The sequence below is a fragment of the Lutjanus erythropterus genome, chromosome 6, assembly GCF_056507025.1.
Source record: "Lutjanus erythropterus isolate fLutEry1 chromosome 6, fLutEry1.hap2, whole genome shotgun sequence".
Taxonomy (NCBI): Eukaryota; Metazoa; Chordata; class Actinopteri; order Lutjaniformes; family Lutjanidae; genus Lutjanus; species Lutjanus erythropterus.
The window spans coordinates 11,868,556-11,894,726 of record NC_139322.1 but is presented as its reverse complement, the minus strand read 5'-3'; the positions used below and the strand labels follow the sequence as shown (position 1 = coordinate 11,894,726).

General features: G+C 39.2%; 1 protein-coding gene across 1 annotated transcript in view; it reads left to right on the top strand.

Annotated features, from left to right (window-relative positions):
- LOC146324947 (metabotropic glutamate receptor 4-like) overlaps nucleotides 1–26,171 on the top strand; it is a 257,298-nt gene that overhangs the window by 181,820 nt on the left and 49,307 nt on the right. The window contains exon 4 of the mRNA XM_084720616.1: nucleotides 25,818–25,953. Within this exon, the coding sequence (XP_084576742.1) occupies nucleotides 25,818–25,953 (136 nt within the window). The remainder of the gene's footprint in view (nucleotides 1–25,817; nucleotides 25,954–26,171) is intronic.

Sequence of the window (26,171 nt, the reverse complement as noted above, 5' to 3'; positions counted from 1 at the left end):
AAAAAACATACACGTGGGTTGTTTCTCTGACAACAATATCTTGAAAGTTCTTATGACTGCCACTGTTGCACAGTTTGACATCGCTCCTTTGGTTTTTAGCACATATTTGTATCTATTACACTTTTAAAAACGTTTTTCACTCTGGTCTCCTCCGCAGTCATGACTGGAGTCTTGGCTCACGCGCACATCAGAAAAAAAAAAGGAAAATACGCCATGTAGACACGGGCCAGCAGCTCACCATGGCCAACATGCCTGACTGGGCAAGGTGCAAAAAAGAATTAAAGTATTAAGCTATTTCTTTCATTAATTGAATTAATTAATTAAAGTATTTGTCAGGCAAAAATGGCAGAATGCTGTTTTCAGCCTCTCAAATATGGATATTTCCCACTTTTGTCCATTTCTTATCATATTAAACTGAGTATCTTTGGGTATTGGCTGATAAAACAAGACATTTAAAGGCATCACGCTGGACTATTTTATGACATCTTAAACTGCAGCCCTGGGTTAAGCATGACAATTAACTTTAGTCTTTATTGTTATCTGATAACTGCTAATAAATTAAATAATTTGTACAGGGGCAAGTAAAAGTTGGCTTTGGGCAAGCAGATTTCTGACCTACTTGCCCGATCCTGAAAGTGAAAAAAACACATTAATGTTGAACCTTGTGAAAATCCCTCACGTTCTGAAAAAGTGTGCGCAGTAGTCAGTGAATTTGGATTTGGATTTTGCCATTAATTACACAGAGACCCGTCAATCCAAAAGAGGGACAGCGATGTTGGTGTTGGTGATTGAATTCAAACAGGATTGAAAATTTATTTGCCTCTTGCCGTTTACAACCATTTTGTATTTTTTCCTAAGTAAGGTCTCATGGTAGGCATCAGAAGGAGAGGTAGGAAAATTCACATACTATATGCATACTGTCGGGGTTTTTGTCTGTTTGAAAGGACGGCAAACTGACCAAACTTCAAACACGGACAAACACAAATTGAACATGACAAATCCGACCAAACATCTCCAAACAATACCAGACAGAGACATACAGCCAAGGCACACCAATCAAACATCTGTGTTTGTCTACAACAAAGGCCACTGCCTACAGAAGCTGCCTCGACAAATGTGATAAAAGCTGTTTTAATGCCTTTTAAAGATGGGAAAATATGGATAATAACTTCAGGATCCTTATAGTTAATATTTCCTTAAAAAAAAAAAAGTTCTTTATCTTTGAGATTAGTGCTTTATTTGTTCTCGAGGGCATTGTGGCCGAGATGTTAGCACTGAAAAGAAGCAGATTGCTGTGTTGACCAACAGACCATATGCATGTGAGGTCCTTACATCAACATACTGCAGTCAGTGTTTCCCTGGTAACAGTCAGTTATATTTCCAGCACAGTCCTCAGCCGGTCTCCGGCTCGTAAATGGACGTTATGATATTTTTAATTTGGCCTTTTCTTCACAGCGCCCTGCAGTTTAATGTTCCTGCTTAATGCTAGCTGGAGGACAGATGTAAAAATTTCGCCCATAACGTGACACAAAAAAGAATAATCAAAATATCAAATGTAGTCCAGCCATTCAAATATCCATTTAGTTTCTCTGTAGGTCTATTTGCTTCCTGGCAAAAGGGAAAAGATTTAAATAAGGCATGTCTGACATTCAGCAGAGCACAGACTAATACTTACAGGTGGATTGTTTTTAGTCAAAGATTTTCGTAAATTTCATTAGTGTGTATGAGGGTGGTTTTTGGGGTGGTGGTGTGAATGTTGAAGTGTTGTGTTAGATGTTTTATGACACAAGGATCTGCTGGCGAATAAATCTGATATCATTTGATCCGGCCTCCCTGGGCTTTCAAGTGGAAACCGAATTAAACTGGAAAATCGCACAGTATTTGATCAGACTGGCTGGACTTGAGTATCTGTACCGTGGAGCGGAAACAGTTTGACACTTGGGCAGTCGATATCTCAGAGGAGGCTGCAAATAACCTTTGGTGTTTCTGTGAGAGCAAGAATGAACCTGTGCTGAAAAGAGCGAGAATAACAATTAAGACAATGGAGGGGGACGGACATGTTTCTGCTGGGATGACCTTGTCTTCTGTGCATGAAGTCCACAACAGGGTTAAGAGGAGTTAAAAGAATCTCTGTGTTTTGAAAAGCACGGATGACAGTTTTTCCTCCTTCTGAATACAGCAGTCTTGTACTGATCAGTGCAAATGTGTAACCATGAATGTTCAAACTCAAAATGAAGACAATGTGTTTTTGACAGAGTTCCGATAATCCACATAGCGTTTCTGACAAAACAACTTCTGCGGTGCTCATTTTATAAGTATTTTCACATCCATCAACAGCCAGGCTTCCTTAAATCCAGTAGTAACAGCTTTTTTTGGCTGTTCTTCAGTGGGTGACAAATCAGAGGATAACAAAGCAGTGATGCATTAATATCAACATATGTATTTTCGAAGCTAAATCATCACCATCTACCTTTTTTTCTCAGCTAAGCTTTTCTATGGATTTCTTTCTGAATGCTGCCTTCAACTTTCTTGCATTTCACTGACCTCAACATTTGTTTTGGATAAGATTTTTTTTTTTTTTTCTATGAATAAATAGTATGACTCCTGTGGATATTCTGTCAGCGGGAAGTTTTGTGTTTGGTCCTACTCTAAACCCACGGGAGATGTGCAATCTGCTAAGAGGAGATGATAACTTAATTTTTACTTTGTGTGTTGCCATGCTCAACCGCCTTCCAAAAGAGTGGGGATTTTGGCAAGCCACTGCTCTTTTTCTCGTCTTTTATGGCAACTTTCTGAAAGTCTCTGGGTTTGTTTTGACTGTGAAGCAACAAATCAGTTGACCTCATACTGAGTACCTGCGTCACAAATGAATTCAACCGTAAAGTTGGGGCTGTGATGACAACACCGCCGCCATGTGATGCCTACCATCACGGTGTAGGTTCATGTATCGTCAGTCTCATGTTATTTCACTGCACAATGCATTTGAAATCAGAGGTGTCACATGTATGTGCCCAGTCAGGAACACAGCCTCTGATTAGCTGACAGACCCTCCTTAGTAACTGTTGCTATGTCTGTCAAGTTTTCAATTCTTACACTTCACATATTACAGTGATAACAGTGGAAGATTTAACATCGAAACTGGAAATAAGTGAAACTCTCGCTCTTTTATTCCACAGAGAAGTAAAAAAAAAAAAAAACAGCTTCTTTTTTCTAACTGACGAGCGTGGATTTTATCGGCTTAAATTGATGACTTTCGCTGGCAGATTTAATAAATCTAGCTAGCTAATGTAAGTTAATGCTAATGCTTGAACTCTTTGAGTCATCTGTGATGTTCGTCCCTAGCTGACTTTTTAATGTTTTCATCCGGCACATTTTAAAACGAGAACCTTGTGAAAGGTTCTTAAATATGACCACGTACATGTAAGCTGGCTCAGGACCCACAGGTGGGTCACGGGAGATTTTATTTGGGTCCCCAAAAAAATAAGAGTATGGAAGAAATTTTGCAAATTTAAGATTTTTATCTACAGCACAGTTTTTTTTTATAAAACATTTAAAATGTACATATTGTTGCATATGTATTATGTACTGATGTGAGGAAAAACAAGAGCTTGTCAATTCTGTCTAAAAGCATTTATTTTTTCTCATTCAGGCTGAAATGTCCACTGTTGTTTTCCTGATAAGAGGAAATAAAAACAATGAGATGGGCTGTTCACTCAGCCTAAATGAATTCACTTCTCTAAACTTTTAACATGTCTACATTTTCACTCAAGTGTCAAGATAATATAGTGTGGTGTGGAAATAAAACGGCAATAAAACGGACAGAAATGTTCATTTATGCACAAATGAACTCTTCCCAGAATGCATTGATAAAGCTTATTGTGAACTGGGTCACAATGGTTTGTCATTTTTAGAAAGTGGGTCCCCAGGAAAAACTTGTGGGAAACACTGTGACACTTTTATGTGTATGACAGACAACAGAAATACGCTCATTAACATGTGCATCAACAGCGTCAGAGAAACAGATCAGAACCACAACTTTCAGCCTCATGGTGGCGCTAGAGAAATGTCAGTAGGCTTCATCCTGTAATGCCTGTGACAATTAATCCGTATGTTGTTGAGATATTTCAGTTTGAATCAAAGCAGTCAACCAACAAACCGACCAACATTCAGACCAACATTGGTATTCTGTCTAGATGATCTTGAGCCACAGTGCTGAGGAGGTGAAAACTCAGACCAGTGTCTAACTGTAGGCTACCGGCCTCCTTGTAACCATGGTGACTGTGCACTGCATACAAAAGCATCATCTTAAAATTAGGTATTTTTTTGAGCGACTTGTCAAGTTATAAAATCTTACTTTTTATATTTTGAACAAAGTATTATTGATGAGTCACACCATTTTCAAAAGGAAGCCGCGCAGGAAAAAGTGTAGTTGTACCAAAACACAGCATCTTCTCAAACTACAAATTATAGAGTCAGTGGAAGAAAGCTTTCGCTTATTCACTTGTTTATTTGCACTGGAAGAGGACACAGCAGATCCAGTACAAGGATTCTCAGCGGTGAAGATGCAGAAGAGGGAAGACGGGCATGAATGTTTAATGCTCGACCATGCGGCTCCACATACAGAACCCGTTTGGTTTGGTCTCCAAAGTGTGTCAGTCCCTGAATTTGGGCAATTTGCTGAATAGTGTCAACATGAGGACAGTCTTTCAAATGGCAGACATCATTTCACCCGTGGACTGTCGCTGAAATGTTCCACCTTTGAGACGCAGAACTGTTTTCATTTTGGGTCATTCCCGTTGTGTAACATCTATCAAACCGCCGCCTGGGATTACAGCTGTAGTGTCATTATGTAGGATGATTACAAGAAAAGAGGGATAAAATAGTTTTAAAGTATGATGTTTTGCTGTTGTCACCCTTGAAATGCAAGACCGTCCTTGATGCTTGAGCCTTTCCTCAGCCCTCGGTAGATTTCTTTCTGTTTATTCTTCTCTGTGAAAAGCTGCTGTGCCTCCAGTGTCCTTATTAGAGAGTGTACGGTCCTCTGCAGTAATGGAGGCTGACACTCCATGTCATTTTATTCTCACCTTGTGAAAAGTAGTGTGATTTTTTTCCAAGTGGATATTGCACACCTTTCTACTGTATCCCTGTATGTAATCGAATTCAGTGGATTTTTTACAAAGTCAGGTGGTGGCATGCTTTAAAATGAAAAGTGCTGGGAGAATTTATCACAGGTAGACCTATAAAATGAAGCCACAAATATCTGTAAAACAATATTTGGTTTCGTTTCTTGGTGTGCTTTCCCTGTGTGTTCCCAAATCTGATGCTCAAATACTGCAATCTTAGATTAGCTAGATGTTTAATTTTAAATTAATCTTTTTTTTTTTTCTTCTTAAATGACGGTGGAAGCAGAGGAGGAGGCGGAGGAGGGCAAAGATAGCGCACAGCAGCACAGGGATGACAGGGAGATTATGCAAATGTTGGAAACGAGGGTTGCGTACTGCACCCTTTGTCATGAGGGAAATGTCAAGAGGAATGATTTGAATACTCATTAACCTGCAACGCCTTGTGAAAAATGTTGTCTGAAGAAGAGTTTTCTGTAATATTTTCAATGATTTGTATGAACAAACAGGATATTACTAATTATGCAAATACACCTTATGATAGTGCAGCTATTATTAAGATATTACAATGATCAAGACAAAACGCTACAGTCTGTGTAATTAATTGTTTCATGTCTAAAACCTTATTCTGGCAAGATGAAAAGAATTACCAGAACAGCCCGACAATTCAATAAAAATGTGCAAATATGCAAATTTGTATCTTGCTGTCTCATGTACTTTCTTGTTCTAATTATACTTTGTGTGAAAGAAAGAAAGAAAGAAAGAAAGAAAGGAACAAAGAAAAGAAGGAAGGTAGGAGTTCATGTCCCCTCGGCTCAACGTGTCAGACACAGGAAATCCCCGTCAGGGCTCAGACAGCTGCTCCTCCCGCTTCAGGCCTCATTGAGTCCTAATGGATGCTGTGTTGGGCTTCTGGGGGGTTAAAAGAGACGCTAGGTGAATTTACTCTGTGTAGCCACCTGTATCTCCGGTGTTACCCAACACTGTTTCCCTGCTGGCATTATTCATGTTGCTGTGCGGCAAAAGGACGGCAGGTAAAGTGGAGAGAAATGAGAGGAAATTGCACGGCTGCACGGTTATGGGGGAAATTTGTCATATATTTACTGTAATTAATCATAAAATGACCATGATTTGTCACCAGAGATTAAGGAAACAGAAGAAGTTGAAATACTTGCTTCTCAAACAACAATGCTACAGCCGAGCGGTCCTCATTTGAAATTTCTATTCTGGCCCATAACTTGTGTTTTTGTTTTCCTGTTTCACTTTCAAATTAATGCCAAAGTTTGTAATGACTGAACTGAGCAACATGTTAATGCAGTCTGGCAGGCAGTCACTGAACTCCAACTCCAGAGTGTGTATTTTCAGAGCAGTGGGCGTTTTGTTTTCAGGATAACAGGTTAAGCTTTACATCGACAATGTATACAATGTTGTGCTGATCTTGTGCTCCTGCAGCCTGCCTGAGCGTCCTTGACTGTGGGGAGCAGTAAATAGAAATTCAACCTACTGAATATACAGTCTGTGCCCCCTTTAAATAGACAGAGCCCTGCTTTCACTTCCGTGTTGTGCTACATTTTGCAGATGTATAAATCTGTGCATCAAAATAAGACCGGCCCTTATTCACAGTGGATCTCCTACAAGGAGAATAAGACAACTAAAATTGCAGCAAAACTTTTCATTTGATGTTGTGCAACATTCATACAATAACATGGTCGCCATTATGGATGTCTGAGTTGACACTGGTTAAGGACAGGGATTCAGGAAGGTAACGTTAGCAGCATTATTTGTCAGGGCCTTCGTGTATTCATCGCACTGCAGTTTGTGGCGTTTATTCAGGTGGTTGAACAAGTTAGTTGTGATGGCTTTGCAGTGCAGACAAAAGTCTCTTTTGCAGATGCAACTTTTGCATATGATTTCTTCTTGTTTAAAGCAAACACAAGCAAAGACCATCCATGAGAAGACTGGCTGTTTCTATATAGTTAGTCTTAATGGCTGCCACTGGGTTGAATTCTCCTTAATATCAGATGAAACAAGCCTGTTTACACTTTTTCAGCCAAAGTTACAGACAAGATATTCAGATAACTTCATTTTTGACATCATAGTTTGGGGGTATTATAGTGGAAACACTACCAATTTGGTCCACAGGGGCCTCCAAAGTCAACAAAAGTTCCTTATAGTAGCTTTAACATCACTTGCCCTAAATCCTAAATTCTTCCAAACAATGGATGATGATTCATTTTGAGGGACAAGCTCTTGGCCTTCCTCTGAAAACATGTCGTTTTTGCTCTTCTTGTCTCATATATTACCCTTCTACTCTGGACTGCAGCTGCAACATCCAGGAAATTCTGCACAGGCTGCTGCTGCTGCTGCTGTGGTGCAGCTGGCTGTTAGTTTAAGAAAGCGCTTAATTTAATATCCAGCAGTTTTCTCTGAGTCCAGCACACAATTTAAACATCAATAACGCAGTCAATCGTGTTTATTTAAATGTGTGTTCGATTAATTGTGCAGCCTTAGAAAACTGCTGTGTATTCTGTAGGCCACAGTTCGCATGTTCAACACCTACATATTATTGATAAAACACAATGTTCACAAAATGCACATTTAACTTTTGTTGTGGATTTAACAAATATAGAAAGGAAGTAATTTACTAAACCCATACAGGAACATTTTGATTGAATTTCCTCTTCCTTCCCTTTATCTCCACTTCAGTTACATTGTTCTGCTGCTCTGCCCATTTATTACTTTTCTATTTTCCATTGTTCATTACCTTGTTTGATTAGCAGTTTGTGGCATTTCGCGAATGGTTTCATATCTTTAAAACTGTCACAGCTACATTTCCAAGCGTTGCTTTATGATCGTTCCACGCACCTGGAACTTGGTTCCTCAGACAGTTTAAAACTCAATGAAGGGTTTTAGCTGCAGGTGTGCAGAGAGAGAACGATTGTCAAGACTCTGCCACAGATCCTCTATTTGCATAATGTGCTTTATCTCATCATGTCACAGAGACATGCCAAAAACCGCATGACTGAATATCCCAAACTTTCCACTCAGAACACAAAACTTTAATCTGTGAGTTTGTTTTATCTAGCTTTCTCTGCAATCCATTCTGCGCTTTTGTTTGTGTTAAAAATTGGATTGACGCAGTTTACACAATTACAAAAACGTGAAAATGAGATATTTTGTGTTTGTAATTAAACCATGAGGTCACGATTTACTGAAGGGATTCCAGTTGTTCCTGGAAATACATTTAACCTTGTCCATTTTGAGGCAAGAAGCTTTTAGAAGACTATTTTGGCACAGTAACAATTTAACAACAGGGAGCATTCATCTGAGGATTGTTCATTACTGTATCTTGGAGAAGTTGTATGCCCAGCACGGCTGGTCTGGCCTCTGCAGGAGGCTGTCCTGGGGCCTGCCAGAGGCAATATTAAAGGTGAAGACACTTTATCACAAAATGGATGAACCTTCAGGTAGTTGGATCGTGCCGCAGCTGAGGGGGCATCTGTGAACCTTGGTGCAGACTGATGGTGCAGCACATTTTGGAAAGAAACAAGACTGGGCACTATGTCTGTGTCATTTATTTGAAACAAGTGCTTGAAATACATTTCTGAGAATAATACCAATCCAGAAACAAGCTTTTATCTTCTTCCAGTAATTTGTTTGTGTGTTGTTTTTTTTTTACACATATACAAACTTTAACAAATATGAATGTGAAGTAGAATTGCCACAAACCCTCTAGAGGTGTGCAGAGTAGCAGCATATTACTGCATATTATAGAAAATAATTACATTAATGGAGTATACAATATAATAAAACACTGAGACAAAGTTTAGCATAGTACTTGACAATGATACATCCCATAAACTATAAACTTTCACGCAAGTATAATGATTCAGTTGTGGCCAAAGATACACACACACACACACACACCCACACACACACACCCACACACCCACACACCCACACACACACACACACACACACACACACACACACACACACACACACACCAGAAAACTCATTCATAATACATGCAGGTGTAGAACCAACACTATCAGCAACAGATAGAACATCCACTTGTAATATGGCTTAGAGTTTTCATTGGACAAGTAAGATAAAGGTGAAAATAAACACTAGCACACCAAAGAAAATAAAAAGATATTTACAGTAGGCCTTTAGACTTGTATGACAAAGGAAAATATTGGCTGGACAGAAGAAGTGATTTCAGGACTCTTTAAAACAGCTGTGATGACAAATTCACAAAATATAAACACAGAGAATTCAATATTTTGGACCCTCGGTGCAATAAACTAAACTGAGATTGTGAAGAAGAGGAATGACAGGGTCTGTTTCAGTAATGTCATTTTCTGGAGGGCAAAAAGTTAATTGCAAATGTAAAATCCTGTTACTTGTAGGGCTGCAACTAATGATTAATTTCACTAGCAATTAAACTGTTGATTAGTTCCTCAATTCATCGATTTGTTTGTTTGGTCTATAAAATTTAAGTTCTTGCAGATTAGAGCTGCAATAATAATGATAATAATGATTAATCGTTGGAGTAATTTTTTTTAAGATAAAATAAGTAAAAATTTGCTGATTTCAGCTTTTTAAAGTGAATATTTTCTGGTTTCTTTTTAATCTTTTATGACAGTAATCTGAATATCTTATCTGGGTTTTTGGGAAATACTGATCAACGTTTTATGCACCAAACAAGTAATCAATTAATCAAGAAAATAATGACATTAAACAATTAAATTGTTAGTTGCAGCCCTATTCCTGATAAATCTTTTTCTCATACTAATCAACTAATCGAACAGTTGTTGCACTTGAGCACTTTTTCTGTAATTTCATGCGCACAGTAGAAGCAATATGGTGGAATTTTATCCTTATATGATAAGTACAAGAACATCTTGCCGCTCCACACCAAGTCGTATTACAGCCAGGTGAACATTAGAAACTTGCCGCGGCTCACTGTCTGTCCACGCAGAACCTGCTGCTGGCAGCATCAGCACTTTACAATGAAGAATGCCGGCGACACCAAGAAGCTATTTATCACATCTGAAGCACTGATAAAGAAACTATTTTGATGTGCCAAGGGGATGAAAAAAATTAATTCAAATTCAGGATGTCAACCATTATTTCACTCATCTGCTGTCAGAGAGGTACGCTAGCTACTGAAGGTAACATATCGAGCCTGACAGTCTGACATCAAATGTAGTTACGGGAAAGTTTTCAGCAGCTCTTTGACAATGTGAGAATGTGCATCCCACCGGAGCTCGCTCTTCACCCGTGCCCACGCCTGATTAGACAGCGGCATTAATGTTTGCTTTGCCTCATGAGAGGAAGCAGCATATACACTTTAAACTCTTCGGCTAAGGTTTAACAACATTTTCATCTTAAGAGCTTTGCTATGTGGATTCTCCTCGGTAAGAGGGAAAGTCCCATGGTTGTCAGGTGAGTCATTTTACCACAGTGCAGAAAAGCTCATTTCACAGTGCTTAGAGGCCTGTCTTTGATTTATAAATCATTTGCACTGAGAAGGAAAATGTCATTCAGTCATTTTGAAATCTAATTTATAGTTGCCCCAGAACCTGTTGTCATGTAGCTTTTTTTTTTTTTTTTTTAAATTCAGGATCTTGGAGCTGAACAGACAACATGCTCTCCAGCAAAACCGCTCAACGTTTGACAATGACATGCAGTTACTGTTCTCTCCTCTAGAATACAGAGTGCATTATCAAATTTTCTGTATATGAATTGTATATCCGTAGGTCAAAGTGCTGCAGCTTCACTATTAACACATTTCAGGACTTTACAGCTGCTGAAAAATGGGACAGTGTTGGATTTCTTGAGCTCCTGCCGACGCAGACAAATCGTTTGTGCTTACACCACTGAGTTGAAATAATAGTTTCTAATGTGATGTCATGGTACAGTCGAGCAAAGTGCTGCTGATGTTAGCAGCAACAATGTCCCAAAGTTGATTTTTCAAGAAACAGATGACAGCGCAAATGTTTCAGCGTAGTTGTGTATTTTACCCATGGTGCAGGTCTTAATAGTGAATCTTGGTGCTGATATTCAGGCTTTTAAATCTAAAAATCTTAAAAATACAAAATTAAATTTCCTCAACAATGTACTATGGCGTTCAATGTGATAAACAGTAACCACATGATTACTAGAGCTGATTAGTGTCACATATTTATTAACAGGACTGAAGATTCAGCACTACACTTACATGAGTGCAGTGGCTCTTGTTAAGTGACCACTGTATGAACTAACTAATCAGTTTATTGTTTAGTCTATAAAATGTTTAAAAAGCAGCCCAAAGTGACGTCTTTACATAAACCAACAGTCCAAAACTCAGACTCTTCATTTAATATCATAAATGGTAAAAAAGAGCAGCAAATTCTTACATTTTAAATCTGGAACCAGCAAATTTTTGCTTGAAAAATGACTGAAGCGATTAATTGATTTTCAGAATAGGTGGAAACTAATCAGTTGAAAAACACTATTTATTAATAGTTTATACTACTAATACCTTGTACTACTTAAATGAACAATATGTAGCACATGCAAAAAGAGTACTGCAGTTAAAATAACAAGTTGAAGCCACAGACTGTATATTAAATGAACTAAAATTAAATAAATCGAAATTGTATTTAATACACGATCTCTGGTTGAAGTTGTTTCTCCATCGCCTGCTCCTCCTCACACCTGGTGAACGTCTGCATGCTGCAGGAACACTGCAGGAACACAGGACACTGTAAACTGTAAACTGACAATAAGAAGCGATGACGATAAGTCTTACTCCGTGAGTTGATCAGCTGTTTATAACTGTCAGTTGTCTGTCAGTGTGAAACTAAACCTGTGATCCTGAAAATGAAAGCCCACTGCTCTGAAAATACACACTCTGGACTTTGAGTTCAGTGACTGCCTCCCAAACTCCAATAACATGTTGATCAATTTAACCATTATAAACGTCTACCTCTAAAAGATTATTGATCATTTCTTACGACTCATAAACAGACACACAACATTAATTAACGCAAAACAGGCACAAAACAAAAACAAACCCTATTCTGGCCCAGAATAGAAATTTCAGACAGGGACACCGCAGCTGCAGTGTTGATGTCAGAGAAGCCTGTTTATTACAGTTAATTACAGATTTTATGGTGGAGTCAACGTATGTCACCTAAATATATCATATAATGCTTTCATATTCTATCACTAATAACAGTTTAATTCATTTTGTTTATGCCATGAACTTCAGAGGTTATTAACTGAGGCTGTGATGCAATGTAATCTTAGGAACACCAAAAGTATCTGGGGATGCGAGAGTTTCTCAGAAATGACCGAACGAGGAAACATCTGGGTTGATTAAGGACACACACACACACACACCTGCACACACACATCGCACATCTTCCGTCTCTGCCTCATGTCTGTGTCCCTTAATTGCCGCCACAATTTCTCCTACTCGATACTTCAATACCATTTCAATGCCACATGTTTAAAGCAATATAATTCCAACACTCAACAGTATCGAAAAGTACCGAAGCTATAAAAAAGAAAATATCTAAGGGCTCATTCAAGTCCCTATTTCCCTTCCTGGAATTTGGCTTGCATTGTTGCAACCAGACCGTTTTCAGTGATGTCTTTTTGTTTTTCTGTAAAGGACCTGTGTGCAGGTTGTTAATTAAAAAAAAAAATAAAAAAGATCCTATTTTGTGTGCCAGGGACATTTTTGTCTTTCTGCCATAGTATTGAAAGAGGTATTGAGTGTCTTTCTTTTTTATATACCTGATTGTATCAAAGTCTAAAGTTCTGGTATCGAGACAATCCAAGTTCATCACATTTTTCAAATCTCCCTCAAAATGATAATGTGCTCTCGGTAAAATCAGACTGTAGCGAGGCGCTGCATATTTACAGCATGCACTAGATTAAAGTGTGGGGTGAATTATATGTAGGAAATAACACGTTCTGTCACCGCTGCTCCCTTGCCCTCCATGAGCTTCCCCTGCACTGTGGGGATAAATAGAGAGTGGGACCATTTCCCCTCCGGGACTTACAGCGTGCTGATATCAGAGAGCAGAGTTGCTGACAGATGTAATACCAGGACTGGTTGCCATTTGGCTTAAGAAAATAGCCGTGCCAACAAATACTTTCAGTTGATCCATCAACTTTGAGGCCAGAGAGTTAACTGCACTTCCACCCTCTTGTGTTCTCACACATACTTTCACAGATTGTTAGCGGAGTCATCAATACAAGCTTGAGTGGATAATTTTTTTTTTTGTTTCAGAGACTGAAGATTAGACCCTTGCAGTTCATAACACTTAATTTAACAGCTAGTCCAGAGTGCAGCACCTGTTGGGGCTCTACAGATGATTCACTGCTCCCTCACTTTACATTTATTACAATAAAAGAAAGTTGTGTGTCTCATATTAATTGCCTTTGCTCTGGCTGCAAGAAATCTTTTAAAACAATCCCAGTAGCCATGCCACTGACATATTCTCGTTCTAAATATAGAGGTTTTCACTTTTTTTTTTTTGCACCTTGGTTTGCTGAATGAGCTAATAAGCAGAAGTTCTCATGGGTAGTAATGAACTCACTGATTCTGTTCCTGTAGGTCTGATGAATAACAGGCAGTCAGTTGCAGCAGTTTGATCAAAAACATGTAACACTTCAAACTCTGCCCTTCAAATGGTTTAGTAATGTCATTCAAATAAATGAGCAGGCTATCCAGAAGCCTCCAGTACAACCCTCTCTCCTAGAAATCACATTCATATATTATAAACCTCACAATAGTCACATCAGAGGATAATTGTCGCTGTAATATCTTTGGGATTTTGGAGCACGAAGCGAGCTGCTTGTTAAACGCCAACGTCTAAAGCGGTAATTATTCTCTCTGTGTTGGAGCAACCAGCGAGGAGACTGAATATTTTGCTAATTTAAACACAGTATAACATCACACAAGTCCTGCTGTTCAAATGATCAGGGTCAAAACTCAAACTAAAAACTCCCAATGGGTTTAAGAATACAGCCAGTTGCTCTATTAACATTGGTCAAACATCTTATTTTATTTGTTATTTTCTTGTGGCACTAGCTTGCTGATTGTTAATTAATATCATATTTTTGAATAATACCCTGAGATCAGGCACTGGAAAGAATCGAAGGGTTAGTGTTACATAAAGAAATGAGTATTTAGGGTTAAATGTAAGCAAACATTTGTTATAGTCAGATGGTTACTGATGAATCCAGTGATGTAAATGAGTGTAGAACATATTTTTGTTGGCATGACAAATGGCGGCATACTTATTTTACAGAAAACATACACGGTAGGAAGATGCATCACAGTAATCACAGTCTTCTTTAATCCAATCTAATTTCACACATCACCATGCAGATGTCTTTCCTATTAACATCAGAGCATCTCCCCATGAGTACATTTGAAACCCATTATAAAAGACTACACAGCAAGCTAGAAAATTGCTTCCTATCATTTTGTTTCATCTTATGCTTCTTTGATACCCAAATATGCAGCAGCCCCACTTTCTTTCAATAATACAGCAAAGACATGTTGCAGAGGAAGTGTACGCTTAGTTCTAGAAAAAAAAAAAACATGAAAGCTCACATGTTCTCTGCAGTGATTACTGGCTTCTTTACATGCTAAAAACACTTAACCTAAGATTAGATTAGATTAGTCCTACCAGTGGGACTAATATAGATCTCCAGAATGACTTTGTTGTTTTCACACCATGTTGTAGCAAAATGATTAGTTATTATTACTTATTTTTTTATTTATTTGCACAGTTAGATCAGCTAATGCAAGTCAATAATAATTAAGGTACTTTATGCAAAACAATTGCTATTAATTATTTGCTCTGACATCATGCACTTATAGTGCACTTTTGAGTTAACAATTACTATATAGTACTGGATTATACTGTTAAACCTTACAATCAGTGTCCAGGTAGAAAACACACATACAAATTGTATACATCTCATTCATCTAAACTGCATGTTTGATGCTTTCAATAAAGTTTGGTTGGAAACCTGGAAAGTTACCTGTTGGACCACAGACTGAAGAAAATGGCAGCTTGAGTTTATCCAAAACTAGACGTTAAACCAACAGGCGGTGAGATGCTGCTTATTAGATTTGGTTTATCACAGATGCTAACAAAGCAACACAGTGCGTAAAATAAGCACAGCAAAAACGTCACATTGGTCTTACCACCGTATTGACCGCATATCTTTGAACGTTACGGTTACGGTGGAAAGTGACAACAGAAATGAACAAACTGGCGGATTTTACATATCTCCAAAATTCAAATCAACGGACAGTTATCTACCTGAAAGCGACTGTTGTCGATGCATCGTCATGGAGATTCGGGCTATGAAGAGAAAAATTCCACCGATGCTTTGTAAACCTTGATTTAATCTACAGACATACTGGGAATCCTATGCATCACATGCAACATTTCATGATTTAAAGTATGAATTCTGTTCGGTTGTTTTAGCTGAAACCTTTTAAATAATCTCAGGTGGTCTTCTGGACGTGTGTTATGCTTATTTTGAGTAAAGACACCTCTATACTATTTTTAGCCAATCTAGTGATACAGCTCTGTTTTCATCCTTATATTATAAGATTCCTCTAATATTTTTCTCACTGTTTATTTATGAATGAAGAGGCCGAAGACAACTTTCAATATAATACAGACCAAATCAACACCAACACAATGAGAAGTCTCAAAATATACCACAGAACAGATTCAAAGCACAAACACAATAAAAAACTGAACATTTTCAATAAGGTCATTTATATTCCAACATTATTGCATTTCATTACGTAATACAGGTCTTTGTATTTTTCTGGCCTCTCAGTATATATCTAATCTGCTCTCGATATTTGTTTACATTCGCAGAGCAGAGGTAGACGACGAGCATGTGTTTGTGTGCTGCTCAGTGATATCCAAGAGGAGAAACCTGACTCGCACCAGCCCCGCATTCAACCGCAGTTCAACCCCATTTTCCCAGCAGTACATGATGGTGAACCCAGAGCTCATCACATGATCCAGCCCCAACGCCGGGCCCCGATATTAATCTGTACACTCAGCATGTCCAGGCTGCGCGGACAAATGCGCTCAGACAGATCCATGTGTTTGAAATTAATCTTAAATGAAGACACATACACTGCACAGCACACACACTATTTACACACAGCGCTTATGGGGAGATGCCTTTGATCAAATACTGTAGATAAGTGTTATAGATGTGGCGCATGACACAGATGCTTGGCATAATAATAAAGACAAATTAGAAGGATGCAGAGGTGGAACTGGGGTCATTCATCTTCTGCCCTCTAATATGAGAGCTATTCATGTGCTCCAAATAAATCATCATCTCTACAATTTTGATGCAAGTACTTTATACTTTGCTTTTTTCACATGTTTGTTCATTCATGCAGGGTTGGAAGCAACACACTACTCACCACTTGTACTTTTATAATTTTTGAAGCTTGTTCTTTTTTTCTTACTTAAGTATATATTACATTGTGTAATTGACATTTGATTAATATCCAAACCTTTCATCTTCTTTATGGCCATTAGTTCACAAACAGGCCAATAAAAACTAGGAGTGAGAGAAAAAAATCTCTTCTGTACTGTGATTCTTTATTCCTGAATCAATTTTTTTAAGTTGCTGAATCTATTTTTATAAAAATAAGTGACTAGCAATTAATCTGTTAGCTCGATGCTAACACATAATGAGAGTTACCATTTTCGTGCTCACAGAAGCATCGTGGCTCTGGTATTATGTCAACAAACTGATCCATTTCACTTAATATGCTGTGTGCTCATACTTTCAGTCAAATATTCTCTATGATCTGTCACAATGAACTAATAGCTGCTGAAATCACTTTGCTAACTCAATCTGCTACTCTGGTTTCAAAGGGTCAATACTCAAACTTAAAACTCACCCTGACCTAGCATCTTATTTTATTTGTTATTTTCTTATGGTACTAGCAGAGCAGGAAGAGGCAAATGTAGCAGTTCACTTCGAAAAGTATTTTATTTACCACTTTTATATGCAGTATGGCAATGTTACTGCCAAAATAAAACTGAAAAAAAGACTGACTGACATGTGGTGTGCATTGTTTTTGAAAGTATCAGGCATAAACAGTCTCCAGAAGTGTGTAATTAAACTTTTTCCCACGGTCATGTGCAAAAAAAGCAAACAAAAATGATAAGAAATCACAATGTTGAATCATAATGCCTGAGAATTGCAATACATATTGAAGAAGCACCACAGCATCATGATAATATTGAATTGGGAGACGAGCATATTGTCCCAGGTTTAATGAAAACCATGACATATGGATGAAAAAAGTCGTTTCAGCCAGCACAAGAGGTGACAGTGACCACTGACCAGAACAGCGCAGGAGTTGGAAGTGATGTAGCCTCGTTTTTAACCACTGATGTATAATGAAAGGGGTTTCTTTTTCTTCAAATCTGACCAAAAAGTTTTGACTGTGGTTGAGTGATATTTCAGTTATGTAACAGTACTTCCCTACTTGAGTACAGATGTTCAGCACTCTTTCCACCACTGCATCTGTGTGGTTCTCCCCATGTTGCAGACAGGAGCAGATCAGTTACTGTCTTTAAATCCATCCTCGTAATACTGCAGAGAAGGATGAAATTTGGTAGTTTGGGGTATCTCTGTGGCTCAGCAGTCTATAATAATTATAATGGGATATTATAGTGTAATTGATCCCCCGGGGGGAGAAATTCATTTCTTTTTATCCCTTCAGCCCTGCATAGTGAAGTGAGCGCAGAGACACAGTGACAGAACAGCGCCTCAGGGACTGTGAAGGATTTAGTGTCTTGCTCCAGGACACTTTAGCAGGGTGGTTTGTTGGAACAGGAGTGGGGGGGGGCGGGAACTGAACCTGTGCCCTTTTCTGTTCAGGGTCAGTTTCCCTAATGATTTCAGCCCACGCACTCTCCTCCCAGTATTTCACTCCCACTCACTTGCAGCTGCATTTCTGATAAGAGAGGAAAAACACAATCTGTAGATAATGTACCAACGTTAAAACACAGCACACTTCTAGCAGTTCATCTCAGGTAACATTCTGCTACCAGGTATATGGTCCGGATTATACCGCGACTGTTATTTTTTCCATCCATCCATCCATTTTCTCTGCCTCTCAGGGGCCTGATCATGTCCCAGCATGCACTGGATCAAAGGCAGAGAAACAGTGGACATGTTGCCAGTTTATCGCAGGCCTCTGATCAACTGATTTGCATAAATCATTTGGTATACAGTTTGCTAAATCGGAGGGGGGGTTTATTTATCTCCCTATTTAGTTCTAACCACATCACCTTGTTTTGGTTCCCGACATTTTTCATTACTTTAATCTCATCTGAGCGTATTTGTATAATGTGAACCCCTGTGATCACACCACTGAGGCTGCGCATTGCCGTCCTGTACATAAGACCACTGGTCAGCAGCCAGACGGAATATATGGGACTATCAATGGATTGATGGAACAACATGGCCGTTCAAAGCAGATGGGAATTCAAAGCTCTCTGCAGCTCGAAAAGCCTTTCCAATTATTAACTGATTGTGTCTCTTGCCTAATAAATCATTTGCTGCCATGCAGCAGAAAAAGCAGCTGATGTTTTCATTCAGTGTTGAAGAAACGGACGATTTTTCAAGCCTGCAATGATGGAAAATTATAGACAAATGGTACTAAAGAAGAAATATTTGTTTAAGTTCTTTGTTGTTCACCAGCTGCTAATGTTCTGCAGGCTGCTAATGTTCTTAAAGGGAAAGTTTAGGTTATTTAATGTGGGGTTGTATGAGGTACTTATCAGTAGTCAGTGTATTATCTACAGTAGATGGCGGTCAGCAACAAAAGGCATTTTAGCCACTTCAAAAGGTCAACTTAAAAAGAACTGATACCAGCTCAAATGCACAGAAATTTTGAATATGTTCACTCCTTTACTTTGCCATCAGACAGCCTTTTCTTAAAGGGTGAAATCAGTAACTTTACCTCACAGAACATGGGACTTGTGTTATTGTGTGACTCTGGTGAGTTCAAGCCATCCTTTTTAACACAAACCAACAGATAGAGGCCTTGGTAGACCAGCAACTTCTGTGTTCTGCGAGGTAAATTTACTAATTTTGCCAAAGGAGTCTGGTTGGTTTAGAGAGAGAGGAATATTTGGCTTATTCAGCGGCTGTTTCCCATTGAAAAAGGCTATCTGAAGAAAGCAGTAAGAATGTAGTAGTATGCTTGAAAGGACAACTAACAGCTGCACATCCAAAAATGAGAACTGCAGTCCAAATAGCAAGCTGGTTCAAGCGACCGGCTTCACTCCAACTTCCTCCCCAGACTCGAGGAGGCTAAAGCAGGCTGCATGAACACTGCAGGAGCACAAGATGAGCGTAACATTGTAATTTAGCAATAATAAGTGACGGCCAGTCCGCCACTGGAAGTTGATCAGCTGGCAAATGTCTGTCAACACAAAGTTGAGCCTGTTATCCTGAAAACAAGAGTCCACTGCTCTGAAAATACATAATTTGAGTGTAAGTTCAGCAAATGCCTGCCTCTTACGACCCATAAACAGACAGAAATCACACAACATAGTGGCTGAGAATATTTCAGTTCAATTCAACAACATGTTTCATCTGTGATGATGTATTACCGTAAATATATTACAGATTTCTTTCTTTAAACTGATACAGATTGACATTTGCTAAAATACCATTAGTTGCAGACCCTGTCCACTGCAGTACGTTGCTTTGCTTCTTCTCTCTCTGCTTCTTCAAACTGGGGGTGTGTTGATCAGCATCTGCAGCTGGTAATACACTGAATATCAATAAATATCTCTCACAATCCCACATGAAATAATCCAAGCTATCCCTTTAAGCCTGCTTGTGTGGGTATTTTGACTATGGGCATCCCAATAAACAGGCTATTTATATACCTGCACCTTCACCATGACGCCCACCTGGGTGTATTTTGTGTGCCTCTGCACTCCTGTTCACCAAGCCCGGGAACTGTGGAGCAATCAGCCACAGTGCCGGGGAATATTTAATGTTTATGGCAGCACTGTCTCTCCCACGGGTGTCAAATGAGAGGGAATATTAGTGTTCTGAGCTATTAGGAGAGCAGAGACTGGGGCTGACAATGGAAGACACGAGAGAGGAGGCTCGCAGTCTCCTCAGCAACGGATATTTTTAGAGGTGGTTTTTAGACATGGCTCAGATGTTAAGAGTGGTATAGGATGAGTGTTTGGAGAGAAATGCTCAGCTCATGAAGTTTTAAGCAGTATCTGCAGAATAAAAGGTGCCTTATTTTATGTAGATTTGACTTTGAATTTATATTTTTATGTACAGATAATTTATTGGGGCTTTGGCACACTGCAACAGGCTTAACATTGAAGATTAATTAATGTTTTGATTATTTTTTCTCTTTGTGAGACCTAAACCAAAACTATTTGTTCAGTTTGGTTTTATACAAGGCACTTATTTTTAATCTACAGAGAGATCACTTCCAGGTAATTTGATGTATAACTATAATTAATCAAGAGACGATGCTGTATGTCTCTAAAGACACAATAAGGTACAGAGTTTTTTTTTCTTTTTTTTCAGGGTTGCTACACATTTGTAATTAACTGCATTACAATTGCCTTTCTCGATGTTCTTGTGTTTACAAAGTAACAGTAGGTGGGAAATGGGGACTCCTCAAAACTTGGTATTTCACCTGGATGTTATGCCTCATTATTCTCGTTGGCTCACTTTTGTAACTTTTTGGATAAGCTAGTAAAATATAACCTAAAAAATTGTTTATTAACCCAATATTTGCCTTAACCCCAAGATTAAAAACACAAGCGCCCTCACACCCGTGGGATTGTGTCGACCAAATGGCCAATGTATTTTTTTTTTCATTGTTTCCAAATTGTGTAACAAGGAGCTGAGCTCTGTCACTGTCACTTTTTAACCAGCTGTCCAATCACAGCAGAGACAAACAGGTTACCACAAACTGTGTCCGGCGTCTGGTAACTTCAACTCCTGAACCAAACATGTTCTGTATCATAGCAACCAGAGCATCTCAGATGAAATAATGTTGCGCCTACAAAGCATTCTCGTACGCTCCCAGCTGAGTGTTTTCAGAAGAGCGCCTGGCATTTTCAGTTGGACAAAAACACTTTGGTGGACACAGAGCCTAATTATAACTTCAAAAAGATAGGTACACTTAGATTTTTAGTCTTTGTATTGCTGGCATTGCTACAACTGCGACTAGACGTCCTTGCATTTTTTCAACTGAATTTTACCTGACTATTGATGAATTCTTAAATTGACCATCATAATGTTATACTGGAAATAAGTACAACTAAATAGTGTTAAAATATATAGACATTTAAATGGACCAATTTATGTCCCACAAGCAAATTCTACCCAGATGGGGGCTCGGTGAAATATCTTGCATCAATAGATATTCAAATCAGCTTTCACGTCCTACTACTTTCTGATCCTTGCGCTGCTTTGTCCTGCAAAACCATGACCATCCGGATAAAATACCAAGTCTTTAGTGGGTCCCTGGGAGAGGGAGGTCTGGTTCAGTTTAAGGGAAGTCTGATGAGCAGCAGCGTGCAGACAAGAGGAAGGGGAGTCTTTTGGTTTACTTCCCTAATTATATCCTGTCCAATGACAAAATGGAATCTAGCAAAGGGTTTTATTGAAAATCTGATTCCTCTAAAGAGACCTGTTTAATTAGCTGAAATTAATACAAAATATGTAATTAGCAAGACCAATTAAAGCCACTTAGGTTGTATGAAAACGTCATTGTGGAGGCTGGCATAACTGAATCAATGTGTGAAAGATATTTCAGCACAAAAATAACAGTTTATACGTTAGGTTTGTATGTTTACATTTTTATATATCTGTGTGTAATGACACAAAATATGATATAGTGAAACTTGTTTGGGGAAAACTGTAGAATTATCTGCAGAACAGAAAGTCTTGGATCAGCTCTCTGTCATGGAGTCTGAATTGGGGTCCTTGAGCCAAGGGACCGTGTCTTTGACCATCCAGTCCTTAGAGAGGAATGGCTGGACAGATGCATGGATGAATGAATGGTGCTAGAAATAAAACAAATTGCCGTGTCTACCCTACAACTGTGAGAGTTACAACACTGGTCCCATGGAGGGCCCCTGTTCAGTGTGCCTCAACTCCCACGGGCTGGGCTCCTTTCCCCCTGGCCCTGCTGGTATTCTCTCCGGAGGTTAAGCAATGCTGCAGCCTGATGCCAGGGATGTGAGGGGAGAAGAAAAGGAAGGGATCCGCTCACACACAGCAGATGTTGGGGGAACGAGGGACCGAAGTACTAGTGAGGCAAAGACATAGAATCTAATGATTGATAGAGTATCTGAGAGCAGAGAGCTGCTGCTGCGCTGGTGCTAAATTTCCCATGTGTCTGTCTGGGTGGTTTAAGTGCAATGACACAGTGAGGTAGACAAATAAACCTCCTCCTCAGTTTAAGCAAAGCAACAACAATCAGGAGCATGTAGATTGCAGAAAGGTACGGCGATATTGTGAGCTATGAAGTGCTTTACTTGCATATTTTTTGCATACATTCATATATTGAGGTGTTTTTTGCATGATTCTATGTGCATGTGTGAGATAGGAAATGGTGAATACATGTTTTTTGCTCATATGTGTTGTAGGATTGTGACAATAATCGCATGACTGCAGTACCGCGGTCATGTGACGCCTACTGCAGGGTTGGGCTCATTACTTTTTTTATTTTGAGGGTCAGTCTCATGCTGAGAGTAACGCACTGATGTATTAACATACCTGAGGTTCAGCGCTGTTGCACACAAGTCAGGAACAGCATCTGAAAGGGATACGACACTGTAAAGGTAAACAGCTAGCATTAGCATTAGCTTAACGTCAGCTTTTCCTGCTCGGCTTACTTCAGGGTGAACCCTGTCACTTTTCCAGCAGTTGGGAAGAACAGATGAGACTTTTCTTGGTCTTGAGAAGCTGCAGCATTTATTAAGTGACAAACTGTAACCTGTCTGTACATTCAGATCAACAGTTTACTGCTAAGTTTAAAGGGATAGGTCACCAAAAAATGAGAATTCAGTCATTATCTATTCACCCTCATGCTGATTGAAGGTCGCAGTTAGTTTTCAAGTCCACAAAACACTGCTCGAGTTGAACAGGAAATCACTGCAGTGCGCTGCTGTGAGCAGCACTAGCCAGTCTGTTGCTCACTCTCGCTCACTTGCACACTGCACACATTTATGCACTACCCTGTTGCTTAAAAGAGCAAACCTACACTTATGACAGCATGCCTCAATTAAGCCCAATAAATCAGATTTATGTGCACAGTCACAGCAAACTGCCATCCTGTGGCAATATGTTGCTTTGTCACCACAGTAATAAAAAGTGTATATCCCCACTGCCCTAATGTATTATTCATTAATCTGACCCCAGGTCATTAAAGCATCTATAAACATTTGAGTGAAGATAAATGTTCATAACAATTAGAAAACTGAATTAAACAAAACAGCGCATTTAGTTATTTGGAACATCTGTCAAGACTGTGTTGGTGTGGCAGGTCATGTTTTAATGACCTCTCCATCAGGAAAACTGGCACAGAAGTTAATAGAAGTACAGCTATGGACAGGTCACCACCCAAATCACGGTTAGTTTGTTTGTGTTACTGTTTGACTTTGGTGTTCAGACACACTGGTTTGAATCTGAACAAACGTTACTCGCAGCAGATCGAGGCAGCGGTAGACCAGCAATTCCCGTGTTCTGTGAGATAAAGTTTCTGTTCTTGTGAAAGGAGTGTGGAGCGATATAACCGCTTCAGTTCCCCATTGCTGAGTTGGCTCAGACTCAAAGAGGCAGATTAGCAGGAGCAGAGAGGTTTTGTTGCACCTGTTAGGATGGGACAACTGATGTGGATTTTTTTTATGATTCGTTCAGAGAATTAATTGCATCATTTTCGTAATGCATGTCCGAGTATAAACAAACCAAACAAAATGTCAGGAAAGTTAACAAAAATTTAAATGACAATATTTCAACAGTACTGACAATACTTTTTAGATGCTTACTGTTATGTACATAAGACCATAAATTGCATGGTGAGGAGGCTTTAGTGTTTCAGTAACTTTAAGATCTCTGTTGACACCACTGAAATTCCAGACTCTTGAATGATAGATTGTGTTCACTGTTATATTCAAGTTAGGTTTTAGAAGTGGAAAAATAACTTAATTAGGGGTTTTATGCGGCTGTGCTGAGGGAAACATCCCCCAACAGCAGACATGGGCCAGTACACACAAAGGACCGAGTCTACTCCTCCAGTGAAGGGAGCTGTTTATCCATTAACCAGCCAAGTGAATGGATAAGCCAGAATCGCCGTGTTCTAGCTGGGACATGCATGACCATGGGAAACCTACAGTATACACGCAGCCTCTCTGAAAAAAAAAAAAAAAGAAAAAAGAAAAAAGAAAAACAGCCCCAGTGCAATAGCCAAACCACGGGTTTGAAGAAAAAGGAAACATCATTAAATTCATCCACAGCGTACAATCAGGACAACAGTGCCGGCCACTGACTGAGGCCCCCGACTGACTTAACCTGAAGTGACTTTTTGTACCCATGAGCAAAGCAGGCCAACATCATAGTTAATTTAATGGCATCTCCTTTTCTTTACTCATATTTCCAGTTTCCCAACCTATTAGTTTCTGAGCCGGGGCCAGGCTTTGTTTTATGGTGTGGGTCTGACTGCCATGAACTGAACTAGAGGGTATTATTCCTGCATTGATTGTTCATTGGGTTGGCTTTGTACTGTGTCACAGAAGGGAAATTCATTAACATGCACATAGTCTCTGTGGCATTTTGGCAGGGCGACAAAAGAGTTATCCTGAAATGTTGCATTGGGAATTAAATAGCCTTAGCTTGTTGGTAACCAAGGGACGCCCCCTGCTGCCTTTAGACTTGTGTTCAATACCAAAGCATTTCTAGGATGCTGAGGACTTTCTTTAAACTGATCTGTGGGGGACTGCAGTAGTTGTAGGCAGTGGCCAGTACCTAACAAGCTAAACTAATCAATTCCAAAGACAATATTATAGGTTTACCAGCATGTAATCTGACTAGTGTTTCTTTCAAAAATTTCAAAGAAGAAATTTCATAAACAGAGGTTTTTAAGTTGAACAAAACAACCAATGTAATAAGACAAATGACTCCGAACAAATGGAACCAGTTTTCAATTACAAAATTTATGTACTTCCAAATGCTCCCCAATTCCCCTGGTCTCACTGGCAGGACCATAAACTGAATTGATGGGTCTCCATGTCTCAAAGTTGCCCCTCGTGGTCCAAGGAAAGATTTTTTTTAATACCTCGCATTCCTCATGCTGTGAAATATTGCACCTGCACACATTTAATAGTGCATCTATCATAAAAAAAGGTCCAGAGGTTTGAAAAAGATTTGTGTGGGTTAAAAGAAAGAAGAAAACATTTCATGAGTCCAATAAAATATTTCTGGTGACTGCGAGTGTGAAAAAGACACACCTGGAACTGCAGCATTAATATGCACTTGATGTTAAATTGTCTGCTAATGAGATCTCTTCACAGAAGAAAAGGTAAACCTGTTTAATTTGGAAACTTTTCTCTTCTGTCTTCCAATTAGGGGGTCTGTGCATCTCCCAGTCGGTGAAAATACCACGTGAACCGAGAGCTGGAGAGTTTGACAAGATCATTCGCAGGCTGAGTGAGAATCCTAATGCCCGAGTGGTCATTATCTTTGCCAATGAGGATGACATCAGGTGAGTGCAGTCGAATCCTAATTGCTGTCAGTTAATACAATGTTTAACCTGACTTATCTCAACCGTTCACGACCCCTCCTTCATAATTTTCACCTGTCATTTTTCCTTGCTTGAGTCGTTTTCAAGAGTTTTCAAATTCTGCTGGCGTATACAGTGATTCGTGTTGTTTAGCAATCTCTTTACCTGAGGCTGCCTTTCCAACTGGCATTAAAATGTCA